Genomic DNA, 14011 nt, shown 5'->3' with positions numbered 1-14011 from the left:
TACAGAAATGAGATACACCTAACGATTTCCTTAAGATTTCGGGAACTTCGGTTTGCAGGGAAGTTCTTTTTCCTTCTGTCAGTAAACAGTTTTTTTTTACAAATAGTATAAATAAGCAATGGGAAATAAGGCAAAATTTGTTTTATTTCAAACCTTTGTAGGAAATAAAGCAAAACTCAGATTTTGGTATTATTTCCCATTTAAAAGTGAAATAAAGCAAGTTTGCGTTTTTGCCGTTTGTGTTATTTCACCATCATTTTGTTCGTAGGTGAGCGTGAGAAAAATTTATTTTGACTTAACAACAAATTAAATTTTAAATAAAGGGAACACTGTATGATTCCCAATAATTTAAAATTTCAATTTTATTTTGCAGGAAATGGTACAAGCAAAGGATCCACCCGCTCATTATTTAAACAAACTGCGCACATATTTGGACCCAAAAGCCTCTCGAAGTCATCGGGTAAGTTTTAAAGTGTTTGAAAACACGTAGTATCTTACGTTTTTAGCGTAAACGTATTGTAGTTGCAGTTGGTTGAAAAAGTACTTGTCTATAATTTGTAGTTTAGTCGCATTTCTTATTTCGATGTTTTTGAGCAGTTGATTTTTCTTTAATTTCTCATTTTTTTTAATAGAATTTTATAATGGCTTTTGTGTACATCTTTACCTTGTCTGTAGATTTATTTTGATAATATTGGCCGGTTTGTTTTTCACCTACATATGTAGTACATCTACGCTTAAGCTGCAAAAGAAACGAGCATCGGCAATTTCCATTTAAAAACAAATAGTTTTGATTTTATCGACAACTATTTATAAGCGAACATAAAGTTTGTCGCTTACAGCTTCATTAAAATTTTAAGCGTAGATACGGGTATGTACCTATATATCGGCATATCCTGGGTTACGCACGCGACATTCGTACGAATTTAGAATTAAATAAATCATACGAAAACTGAAGTCACTTGTAAAAAAAAATTTGCGTTGTGTAGCTTTTATACCGTCCTTTGGTTGGCAAACAAATAAGGTGCACTTGGAACACTGAAAAAGAGGGCATAACGGACGCGACAAAAACAGAAGTGATTTCAGAGTACATGTAAAAATAAGCAAAACTCAGCGAATCCTGTAAGGTTTTCCTTTATTAAACATTCTTTAAATAAAGTCAAATTATGAACAGTTACAACCAATTCATTTTTAATCAGAAGCAATTCGTTGTTGATTTAATTTTGAATTAAACTCTGGTAACGGACGTGACATATCGGACGTGACAGATTTTTCCCCCATGCAATATTTTTGCTAGTAACACATACTAAATTAAAATGTTTATTTAATTTTTTTCTCCCTGCCGTTTCGCGTTTTCAAAACCTTTTTTCGTCATCTGAATACGAAATTTAAAGTTATAAAGCCGTTTGAATTCATTTAATTGCATTTTCGGTTTACCTTTTTTGGGAAATGCCCATATGTATGTACGTATACGTGAAAAACAGGCCTATTATTCAATGAAACAGTAGGTCACTTAACTGTACTATTTCTTGGTTGCCTCTCGCAATATTCTTCGCTGAACCGCAAAAGTTCATCTGCTTCTAGCAGTTTCTTTTCCCTCAGCATAACGAAACTAACCAGCAACTACATTTTTATCAGGGACTAGCAATGCCCGCTTACTTCGCGGCGCCTTATAAGAACTCTTGCGTTGCAAAACAGCGTTTAAAGGCAAATATAGTCTGTAAAGCCAAAATTTTTGGTTTAAGTTAAAACCACTAAGGCGCAGTATCTTCATCGAACATAATAGTAACGCTGTGATACCATATGGAATACCGATCCCCTTCGGTGTCATGTGCGATGGTCTTTTTTCCACCTGTGAGATCTCTGCTAACCATGCTTAATCTTTTTCTATGATCTTGCAACTACAACATTGGTGCGATGCGTATGCCAATAAAAGTTCTTATAAGGAAACTCAAGAGCACAGAAGTAGTGCATTTTCTGTTATAGGAGGGCCAAGAATCCTCGCTGTCCCACGGGATGAAAAATTTACCGGTACATTGGCTAAATGAGTCGTGTAATCTCTTGAATATCTTTCAAATGAAGCAATTGATATACCTACGGTGATCATTCCTTGTTAATTCGCCATTACTATTCGTGGTAATATTTATGAACTGATTTCTAGGTGGATGTAAGATCGCATGATCGTGCCTTCCTTCATTTAGACCAGTGGTGCACAACGTGAGCAGAGCTCCCTATACAAGCGCAATAATTTTGTATCATGTATGTTGTGTGTACTCAACAAAACAGCTTGCGCATGTGATGCTTACTGCTTGAACTGCAAACGCAAACTGATCGGCTGCTAGCAGTGTTGCCATTTTAGTCGTTTTCCGGCTAGATTTAGCCGGTTGCGATAGCAAACAGCCGGAGAAATTTCGATTTAGCCAGCAGCCGATTTGTTAGCCGTTTTGCAGAAAAAATTAGCCGTTTTTAGCAGATTTTGCTATTTGCCTTGTTTTCCTAAATTTCAAATATGTATATATGTTTCCATTTTTGACTAAGTGACCCAAAAGCTGTTAGAAATGGCTAATAGCCTTATGGTGGAGAAAATTTTCATGTCAGGCAGGGTTGTATGAAATTGGCCCGATTTCGCTTATTTTTATTTTAAACGAAGAAGGGATTTTCTTTATAAAATGTTTGTTATAAATGTCTTAATTTTAAGTGTGAAGTTTTATTCGCAAACTTAGAAAATAAGAAATTGTTTCACTGTTAAGACACTTAAGATGCGTTTGTGTTTGGATATAATGCCAACAAACAGAATAAATATTACATGTAGATATTGTCTTCCCAGATAGCGCATATTCAATTCTGCCTAAATTACAAAACATCATTTTTGCCCACTCCCAAAGGTTTAAGGTAAGGGAAAAATTGATATTTTCAAGCACTATGTACACATATGTATTTTTTAAAACAAACTTTTTTGCTGAGAACTTATTTAAATTCCAAAAACCGTATGCCAACTTAAATTAAAGGAACCAACACTGAAGTGAGTCAAAATGAAAATAAAAGAGCAAAAATTTTTATGTACAGCAAAACTCTCTGGGAATTCTACGAGACATCTGCCGGTCATATGACAGGTCATCCAAATGGGAGATCTGAAGTCTTTTGGCACCATATTTTACATCAGAATTGAAGGGATTTCTAAAAAATCTGACCAGTTCTTTTGTGTAACTGTGATTTTGCATCCCTTGTCAACATATGGCCTCGATTGATGTTAACTTAAGGTCGTTGTTTTACTGCCTTAAAATTGAAGGGAAATTTTTACAGCGTTTTTTATGTGTATTGGTTTCTATTTGAGTGTATTGAGAATCGGTCAGTCTGAAAAGGCCTTGTAGGGAAGACAATAGGTTTGTTCGTCGAAAATCCAGCGGGAATTATCACTCAAAGTGTCAGATAGTAAGAAAAAATGCTCCCAAATTCTCTCTCATGTAGAGAAACTTGCAATTTTCTGTACGAACGCAAATTTACAAGTTTATCTGCCAGCTAGTGTCCACGGTTGCATTTCAAACAAAAGAAATTTGTATAGAATTTTTAAAATTCTTTCAGAGGGGCAAAAAACAGGATCACGTGTATATATCTTGTCAGTCCGACTTTCTTCAACATACGATTCAATTTCTTTGTCGGGTTTACGCATATCGACTCTGGTTGAGATTGCATTCCGATTAAGAATACAGTTTTTTTTGCCGAGTACCTTTCAAATCATTGGAATTACCTAAATTAATTAAGTAAACAAGTATTTTTCATTTTAAAATCGCTCCAGTTTGTAAATTTTTAAATTTCACGAACTTGTTTATTCAAATTATCGTCAACAAAAAATCCAACCATGTGCCACAATCATATGTTTTTCTTAATTGCAAATTCTTGCTGGCAAAATTTTTTCCGGCTCGAATTTGTAACTTCTCTCCAAGAAATAGTCTTTTTACTCGTGATTTATTTAAATAGAACATGTGAAATTTAGTTGAAACATTTTAGCCGTTTTTAGCCGGTTTTATTTGCCAATTTAGCCGGTTCGTCCAAAAAGTTCTGGCAACACTGATACCCAGACAAGGAAATTTTTTAATTTGGTGGAAGCATAGTCGCAAAGAATTTCAAATTTGTTTACACTGGCAAAAAGAGTGCTTACTGCATCGGGTAGTATTTATGTTGAAAAAAATAGGTTGTTGCGCGATAATGCGGAAATGCTTCTTTTCATAATGAAAAATTTATGTATACACTTTTAGCTCTAATGACTAATTAGATACTTTTAAATTTGATTACAAAAAAAATCTGAACTAGACTTTTAAATTGAGTCTTGTATAATCTATGAAAATCCGTAAATCCGACCGGATGTTAGCCAGTATTAGCCAGTATACGGTCGGATAGTCGGATAACAGAAAAACGGCCGGATAAGCCGGATTCCGGATATCTATCGGATACCAGTGCCGGGTGCTCTAATTTCAAAATTGTATGATTAAAATATGTATAACTTAGCTGCTTGAAAAAAATCAAAGGGCTAAAATATTAGTTACGTTCCTCAACTTTTCTGGATAAAACCAGTAAAACTGTCAAAAGCAAAATAAGCCAGAGCCTCAGCGGCATTATTTGTAACATTGATAAGGAAATTGCTCCGATAGATGCATTCAACATACCTGCACATTATCGATACCTGCGTTAAAAATTTGCAACTATTATCAATTATCAAAGAAAGTATTACGTTTACCTGCACTGGCTCTACACTTACCCATATTTTGCTCATCTCGCAGAACAACGAAAACGGCTGTCACTTTTGTAGTTATATGGGCAAATCTAAAAAATAGGTACACTCCAAAAAAAAAATTAATTTTTAAATTTGTGAGCACACCTATGTTTATATATCATTTTATTCGTACTCTCTTAATAAATCGATTAATATAAGTGTAATTCATTTTCATCAAGTGCTTCAAAAGTTGGACGAGGAATAAACATCAAATAGAAAACAAAAGAATAAGCTAGCTGGGTTCAAATTACGTTGTTCAAGTTGTAAATTTTGAGCAAAGCTTTTGAAAGTTGAACTCACTACATTGGGACCTTTTAAATTCAATGGCATCCCCCGTTTTGCCAGATTGGCTCCTTTTTTCGAGATAAGGGTATTTGAAAATTTTATTAAATTTTAACTATTTTATAAATAACTCGCTCAGTTTTGAAGTTATTTTACTTAAATTTTGCACATAACGGTTTTTTAATATTACCTTAATTATTCCTAAAAATTATCGAAATGGGTACACTTAAACGTTTAGCTCTAATACGACTGATTACTCAGGTATGTGTTTTTGCGCTATAACTTCATATCTTAATAATAAATTGTATACGTGCTATATGTTAAAGTGAACCTATACTAAATTTTTACCTGTTCAATTGGAGGAGTTATAACGCAAAACAACGTCTGTGGACAATCGGTTATATGGAAGCTAGATTTTAGTGTGAACCGATTTCAATGATTTTATAAGATAGTGAAGGATATATTTAAATACCAGCGTGTGAAAAATTTTAGTAAAATATCTTCAAAACAGGGAGTTTTTTTATAAAATAGTTCAACATTAAACAAAGTTTCAAGTACCGCTATCTCCAAAAGTGGAGACAATCGGGCAAAACTGGGGACGCCATTGAATTTAGAAGGCTCCAATTAAGTACGTGCAACTATCAGAACCTTTGTCGGAAAAAAAAGTTGATTTTATACCACGCTCGAAACATTCTGACTACAATTAAAAGTACTAAATCGGGGTTTCTACACGCTTCTAGAGAAAAATTTTTTATGCAACGCTATAAGGACTAGTATATGCAAGGCTATAAGGACTAGTAGTTATAAAAATATTTAGATCGTTTCGACGTATTTTCCAAATGTGCCTTCAATTAAGATATTTTCGGAATAAAAATTACGCTCAAGATCGCAGAATATTTTATCTTTAAAAGGTGGTTTATTCTGAAAGCAAACCTCTTGCTAAGGTATCAAATTATTCTTAATTGTTTGTAGAATACAATACATACTTAAAATGGTTCTTAAAATTAAATGCTTCAAAAACTATACGCGATAAACCGAAAATTTTGAAAATTGTGAAATTTGGAGTTACAGGCTTTGAGTTACTTGCCTTTTCATTATTTTTTAATACACACTTCTTACCTACTACATATTATGAAGTGTACGCATAAGTGCTAAATGTCCATTAAATTTCAAATCAGAATATCGTGGGCTTCAAAAGTTATAACATAATTAATTTTTCCCCTCTTAAAAATTATATACAAAATTCACTTGTTTTCATTATTATTATTATTTTTTAATTAAACACCTATAATTACGGTGACCACAAATATATTTTGAAAATGCAGGACAATTATTAAAAAAATGTACCTACATATAATTGCGTAGTATAAAAATAACAAAAATATATTACATACATATATACATTCCTCGTCATTTGAATAGCTCACCCTTTTTTGATTTTCTTCCATACAAAGTATGCTTGACAAAATTTTTACATGGAAGAAAATGTGCAGCACCGTCAACAAAAAAAATTGCCGCCCCTATGTTGATTTTTTTTTAATTTTCAAAAATTATTAAAATCGGATTTAGACGTAGAATATGTTATATTTTTTATAAAAAATTAATGAATATTAAACAAACAAAAGGAAAACTGTAACTAGTAAGTATTAAAAGAGTGCGCTTTCAAATAACGAGGAGTGTATATTTCTTAATTATTCATGTAGTTTTAAACTTTAAACATAAATCACATTTGCTTCATTGGTATTACTCTTTTTGTAATGAATATTTACAAAATTATAATAAGGCATATTACATATTACCTTACACGAAATATGAACCTCTGTAAAGCAAATTTTTTAGGCAAACTTTGGGTCGTTGAACACGAAAATAATACCCATGGTTTCAAAGAAGTGTTCTCGAGATTTGTTCGAAAAACGTATTTTTAGTACTTTTTTCAGTTAATCGTCAATATCACATGAAACGACCTACAGCTCGAAAGGTATTGATGGGCCCTTTGCAAAAGTATATAATTTGTGCAGATTGTGTTCCGTAACATCTACATTTCTCATCAGATTTTCATTTACTGTAAAAATAAAATGATTGAAATTTAAATTTTTTCGATTTTGGTCGTTTGTAACACTAATCATTTTCATCAAAATCGGCAAAGTAATATATTTTTGTAAGAGGACTGTAGGTCGCTTATGTTGATTGAATAATTTTTTCATGAGATATTGACGAATAGCTCCGAAATGTACCAAAAACACGTTTTTCGAAAAAATTACGAAAACGCTTCTTTGAAAAGAAAATTGGCTTGGAAAACATTTTATTTTTCTTAAGCGATTACCACAAAATTTGTAGAACAGTGTTATTGATATATTTGATGCTGGTCTTCGTTTTCTCATCATCCATTGCCCATAACCGTACAAAATTGAGAACGCATTGACTGGTTGAACCAGCTTAACCTTATTTAATTATCAATTAGTTATCGACGCTGCTTTTATTTCGATTAGGAAAAGCTAATTTTAAAATATCGAAGAAAATGCGGGACAAAGGCAGGACACTTGGAAAAAATCAGTACATTTTGGGGTTTTTCTGTTTTGAAAAACTACGCGGGACAGACCTTTAAATAACAGTACGGTCCTGCAAAAAATAGAACGGATGGTCACCGTACCTATAATTCAAAAGTTATAAAGCAAATTGATTGATTTTTTTTTAGGCTTCAAGTATATTTCAATGAATTATATCCAAAATCAACCAGCTTGATATAGTTTCCAACAGTGAAAATAAAGCTAAATAACACCAAGGTTACCTGTTTTTTAGATTTGCCCATATAGATAATTAGATACCATTCGGAAAAAATTTCGTTTGCAGTAATTTCTACGTGATAAGCGCTCCTTCATTATTAGGTTTCTTAGGGATTCGGATACCTTTCGCATAGAAGTAGTAAAGAAAATTCTTTAAAATGCTTTTTTCGGTTAAGCGCAAAAGTTTTTCGTGAAAAGAAGGATGGACAGCTAAGCAAAATATACTGTATTATTGAAAGAAATTGTGACCGCGGTTACACGTATGGGTATGTCCTAAAAAAATCAACCAAAAGAAAAAAAGTAAAAATACATCTAGGTCAAAGTTGATAATGCCAATCGATAGTTATACATATGTATATTTTGTCTTTCATGTACTAAAATTTTACACTAATCGGTTCATTGCGTAGCAATATATTAACGATTGTTAAATTTCATTAAGAAGATCGGAGTAAAAATTTACATTATTCATTGGGATAAATCTGTCGCGTCCGAACTCGTACTATGCCTCATAAAAAAAGGTGAGAGGTATTTCTCATAATTCATAAGTGTACCAACCAATTCAAAGAAAAGAACCCTTTTTCAAACTTTGCTGACTTTTGAACATTTTTACATGCGTTAAAAAACTTCCATTATTTGACCCGTCCGAAACGTTTTTCATTTGTTTTTCTTGTTACTTAACTGCTTATACTTATAAAAATTTTGGCTGAATATAGCACACTTCTAGTACTTTGCAATAATTACGATCTTTCCGTTTCTTTCCTATTTTACCATTCCATTACCCAGGATATATCCATATGTGCACCTTAATGTATGTATTTCAATTTCCGACCACATGTGCTGCTCTCTATGAGATATTGAGCTCCAAACCTATTAAAAAATATTTTATTTATGCCCAAAAGGTAGAAAAACGTAAAAAATATTCTACCTTAATAGGTTCATGCTCAGATCTTAAGAGGTTAATAATAATAAAGCGTTTTATGTCATTCAGAAACCGATAAAAAAATTGCGTATAAATGTCAGGTTTTTCAACAAAGACTTTTATAGTAGGTCTTCTTTAAAAAAAAAATCGCTTTGATAATAATAACAGCTCTAAGAGCATGTCTGCAACAAAAAGCAGGTAAATTTTGAAAATAATGTTATTAATACGGCTAGGGCTCGATATAGACTAGGCGACTGTTTAAGCAACTTATCCATTTCCCGCATAAACAGAGAGGAGCGAACACATACACACATTTGTATTGCATTTCCCACATAAACCAAGTGCAGCGAACACACACTCGCACTTATATCGCACTCCCGCACAAAACCAAATGCAGCCAACAAACACACACACTTGTGTTTAAAAGTAATTCGCTAGTTCTTAATTGGGTATGCATTTTTTATGCAATTCTGAAATATCTCTTCGCTGAACTTAGTGAAGTAATAAGTCGTTGGCATTTTCAGCCATGGTCAACGCTAACCCACGGTGGAGAGAATACAGAGGGTGGCGCCGATGGCAACACCGCTAATCGGCTCTCAGTGAATTTGACAGAATCAGCTGTTTAGCTGACGTCACAGTCGAGTTGACAGCAGTAGTGATGTGCTGAGTCAATACTTTTAAGTATTGATCGATATACGGTACCGATTTAAAAAGTATCCAATGCTCTCGATACTCGGTACCGAAACATTTAGGTTTCGAACAAAAGCGCAAATAGGCCAAAAATATGGAAAAAACGGTTCAGGGGAGACTTGCCCATCAAAACTCGAATGTAGGAGTTAATAGAGCTTTTAATACTGACTCAAATGAACGATGTATATATGTCGGTTCGAGGCCATAATACCGAGAAACTTACTTGTTTAAAGCATTTTTGTTCCAGCTGAATCGGACGATATCAATTTTGCCTGGGGGCAAATTCTGTAACCAGTAGGGACAATTTTGTAATCGGTATCGGGTTTGTTGATGTATGATATGAAATATTTTTACGTCAACAAGTGCGACATCGATTTGAAACTTCTCGCTAACTGGTTACAGAATCTCCCCCCTGAAAGGCTTCTTCAGCATTTTTCCTGAACCTTGGATCGACTAAGGTTAAAACCAGAGATGTTCAACAAACTATATGAATCGATTTCGTTTGTTGATGCGCAAAAATAACTTATCAAAATAAAATTACTCTGACGAATTCTGCTGCAATCGGCGCAATCTTGTATTCTATCATTCTTGACGCTAACCCAACTTGACTATCGCACAGTCTTTAAGAATCGCTCCCACTCCACTCCTGGAGTAATTTTTGAGATGGTAGTAAGCTACGGCTTGCAAGGTACACAGGGGCTCTGCATGAGTGCATCCCTGAATAAGTCTCAGCTCATTGCACAGCAGCCTACGGCAGCTAGAGCAAGACTCCTCCAATAGAGTCCCCCAATTAATAAATGGTAAAAGGGTCACATCATGCTAGAGATGGGCGATCTCGTGACTTTTGAGGAACGTTGTTTGTGACTGTGACTTTGCAGTCGCAGTGATTTTCATCCGTGACTGTGGTAAAAACAGTGACAAAAAAGTTGCAAACAAAAATCTTTTACCGAGTGAACTAAGGGCATTATTTATTTATTTGGCACCACTGACTATTTTCGTTGTTTGTTTTAATCATTCACACTCGTTTTTAATGATGTGAAATTCGAATATCAAACAACATTTATAATATTTTAGTCTTAAATAACTGGTCGCAGTTTCTCGATATGTAATTGTCACTGCTACTTTATCACGTTTTATCTGGCATCAGCTTTACTGCTTTTGGGGCAGGCGCAATCGCGCAATTCTACTACAAAAACTTCATTGCGACTGTTCCTTTGTCACAGTCAGTGTTACCGCTGAAAATTTTTCGAAAGTGGCAAAAAAAAGTGTCACAGCCGAATAAAAGTACATATCTTCAAGTAATACAAATCTTTTACCATGTATATAAAGGCTTTCATTATTTTCCCTCTCGAAACTTATGCTCCATATTCATAGCCAAAATAAAATCGACTCTTACAGGCTAACCTACGCACGCCTCCAATTTACTGTCAAAAATTTCTCATACCCATACAACTTGTATGGGACCAACCGAAATTGAACAGCGTGCGTATGAAGCTAACTCAATTTCCAATTTTTGTTCTGCGCAACATTTTGGTTTGACGTTTCGCTCAATGAAATCAAATGGAAACGCATGCAAGCCAATTTCGGGTGACGCAAAAAACAAATTCGACGGCGTGCATACCAAAACGCAAGCCGCGAATATTATTTTAGCCTGTTAGGCTAGTTATAGCTTTTTGACATAATTTCAATAATAATAATAATATTAGATTGGCGCTTACACATATGTTAGCGTTTGGCCGAGCTTCTCCTCCGACTTGTGGCGTACGCCTTGATGTTGTCACACAAAGCGGAGGAACCTACAGTTTTACGCCGACTCCGAATGGCGATTGTATTTTTATGAGCAGCTGTTTTTCATGGCAGAAATACACTCGGAGGTTAACCATTGCTTGCCGAGGAACGACCGCTGTTAAGAAAACACCTTGTTTCTATATTTTTTGCGATGTTGCTTTGACCAGGGTTTGAACCTAGCTGCTGCGGAGTGGAAGCGCGCACTGCTTACCACTGCACCACAGCGGTCAATAGAATCTGTCAAAAAAGCTTCTCCTCACATTTGACTCGACTTTATTTCATCTATGAGTGTGCGCCATTATTTTAAATAAATTCCTAGGAGAGATAATTTTCTGCCAAAAAAATGTGTATCTTAAAATATAAACCTATTAGTGAGGAGCATATTAAAAATATACAATATGCATAGTTTGCATTTATTATGAGAACAAAATTGCAGTTAAAAAAGTACTTATGTACATCAATATAACACAAAAGCAGCATTAGTAGATAACAATTATTATAACAAAGTTTAGCCGTTTAAGCTTGTATGTATATAAATTTTTTTGTACCGGGAGCTACGAAAACGACTTTAACACAAATAACTTGGTGAAATGCTAAGCTATAAGAACGGTGCACTAATTCTTGCTATTTCTGGACATTTTTACGGACAAATTTAGCCATAATAAAAATGATGAAATCAATCCAAATCTTGCCAGATATGTAAATTTTTAGCGTTTTGGAAAGTAAACCAAACGCATTTTTAAATACATATGTAAGAAACAAAATATATTTTATGAAAAAATTGTTACAATCTGTATATAGAATTTTTGATCAAAGAAAAGGGGCAAAAGTCGCATGATTTTAAACAGACTTCCAAAAAAGGAGGAGGTTATCAGTTCGTCGGAATATTTTTTTCCTGTTTTTTTTTTTTTAAGTAGTGTCTCAGAGGTGGTCTCACACTAATCTGGTTTAGATCCAATCATTGGATCATGAAATATATATATATATAAGTCGTTTTTGCTAAAAATTACTTGCTAAGAAAAGTTTCAAAATAAGCCTACTTCTAAAAAGTCGGTGTCAGGGGGCATCGATCTCTAAACTCTACACTGGTCACAGTATATAACGGTGACTTTTTGAAAGTGGTCACATCAGTTACCCCTGACTTTTGAATAACCGTGACAAAGTCACAGGTACGCAAACATCTGCCACCTCTGCATCATACGCTACCGCTCCGTTGGCCTGCCCACATGAAAATGAAGTGCGTGGTTACTTGATTTGCATCTAAAAACCATATGAGCTCATTGAAATCGATGCATAAACACTCGCAACAAAGGTAATCCCTACCTCCTCTACTCCTCTAACTCGATCACTACTATAAACCTGGCCTCCCACTCTCCCTCAGCTAAACAGCGTACACCTTGTTCTCTTATAAGATTCATAATTATTTTCTTGAAAATTTGTTTGCATTACTTATTTATGAAAATATATTTTATTCTCTAATATAAACCATATAAATCAAAGTTTCACACTTTATATAAAGTTCACAAAAATTCCAAGTTTTCAACTTTTTATTCAAAATTTCTAGAAAATTTTTATGCAGTTTTGTAGTCCATTCAATTTTAGTCTGATGAAGTGCAAGTTTCAACCGGCTACAAAATCGCTTTGATTTTTGAGATTTTTTTTCTGGAGACGGATTTTCGCACTATTTTTCGTATAAGTATGAAACTTTCATAACATCAACGCCTGTTTTTGTAAACTGCACTTTGCATCTAAAAATCGCAAAAGCAGTCACAAAACAAAAATCTCAAAAATCAACGCGATTTTTTAGCCGGTTGAAACTTGCACTTCATTCGACTCAAATTGGCTACAAAACTGCATACTCGAAAACTTTCTACAAATTCTGAATAAAAAGTTGAATTTTTGTGAACTTTATATAAAGTATGAAACTTTGATTTATATGGTTTATATTTTCATAAATAAAGAATACAAACAATTTTTCATGAAAATAATTAGAAATATTATAGTTGCGATCCCGAACGAGTCCGGACTAGTCAGAATAAGTCAGATTTGACTGGAAATCGATCACGTACTGGGTTCTCTGACTATTGAGAGGAAAAGAAAGAGAGTAAATAAGGTCCTCTCTCTGTCAGAAGTTACCAGTTTTAATCCGAAGATTTTTTGCTGGTAAATTCTGGTAAATGTGTCAAACGATCCGCTGTGGTGTGTTTGGCAACCAAATTCTAAACAAGAACAAAGTGCACTCTGCTAATTCGTGTCGAAAAGTATTTAATTACTTGTTTAAGTGGATTCTAATGAATTTGAAATTATATTTGGTTAGTTACATGTGTGACCTGAGTGTGTTTGCATACAAAATAAGCAAAAATGTGCAACCAAAATTTAGAGGTTATGTTGATGTTGACAGAAGTTACCATTTTTTACTAGAAAGCGATCCCGTACTTTATGTTGCTCTCTCGCTCTGAGCGAATTATTATTTTTTGACAGTGTTACTAGTTTTAGTCCGAGGAATACGATGTGCAGCTGTATGTTTCTAATAAAATTGGATCGATTCAGGATATTTGTCTACAACTTAACGAGGACTTAAGCTCAATATTTGCATGGTCTAGGGAGAATTTACTTTGCCTCAATGCTCAAAAATCTTGTGTAATACCTGTCGCTAAAGATAAATTTTTGGCATCGGATATTCCTAGCTTATTTATAGGTGCCAACCAGCTTAAATTAGTTGACAAAGCCAGGAATTTGGGTTTCGTTATTAACTCTAGACTTGCGTGTGATGATCATGTT

The 14011-nt window shown here is 34.0% G+C and overlaps 1 protein-coding gene across 8 annotated transcripts in view; it reads left to right on the top strand.

Annotated features, from left to right (window-relative positions):
• LOC118738747 (formin-like protein) overlaps positions 1–14011 on the top strand; it is a 141258-nt gene that overhangs the window by 93670 nt on the left and 33577 nt on the right. For all 8 annotated transcript variants that reach the window (XR_004992947.1, XR_004992946.1, XM_036469682.1 and 5 more), the window contains exon 2: positions 374–460. Coding sequence is in view for 6 of the 8 variants with exons in the window: in XM_036469682.1 (XP_036325575.1) it covers positions 374–460 (87 nt within the window). In the remaining 2 variants the exon portion in view is untranslated. The remainder of the gene's footprint in view (positions 1–373; positions 461–14011) is intronic.

Source organism: Rhagoletis pomonella, unplaced genomic scaffold (assembly GCF_013731165.1).
Source record: "Rhagoletis pomonella isolate Grant_MI unplaced genomic scaffold, Rhpom_1.0 Rhpom_scaffold_00005, whole genome shotgun sequence".
Taxonomy (NCBI): Eukaryota; Metazoa; Arthropoda; class Insecta; order Diptera; family Tephritidae; genus Rhagoletis; species Rhagoletis pomonella.
Note: the sequence above shows the minus strand (reverse complement) of the source record. Positions and strands in the feature narration are given on the sequence as shown.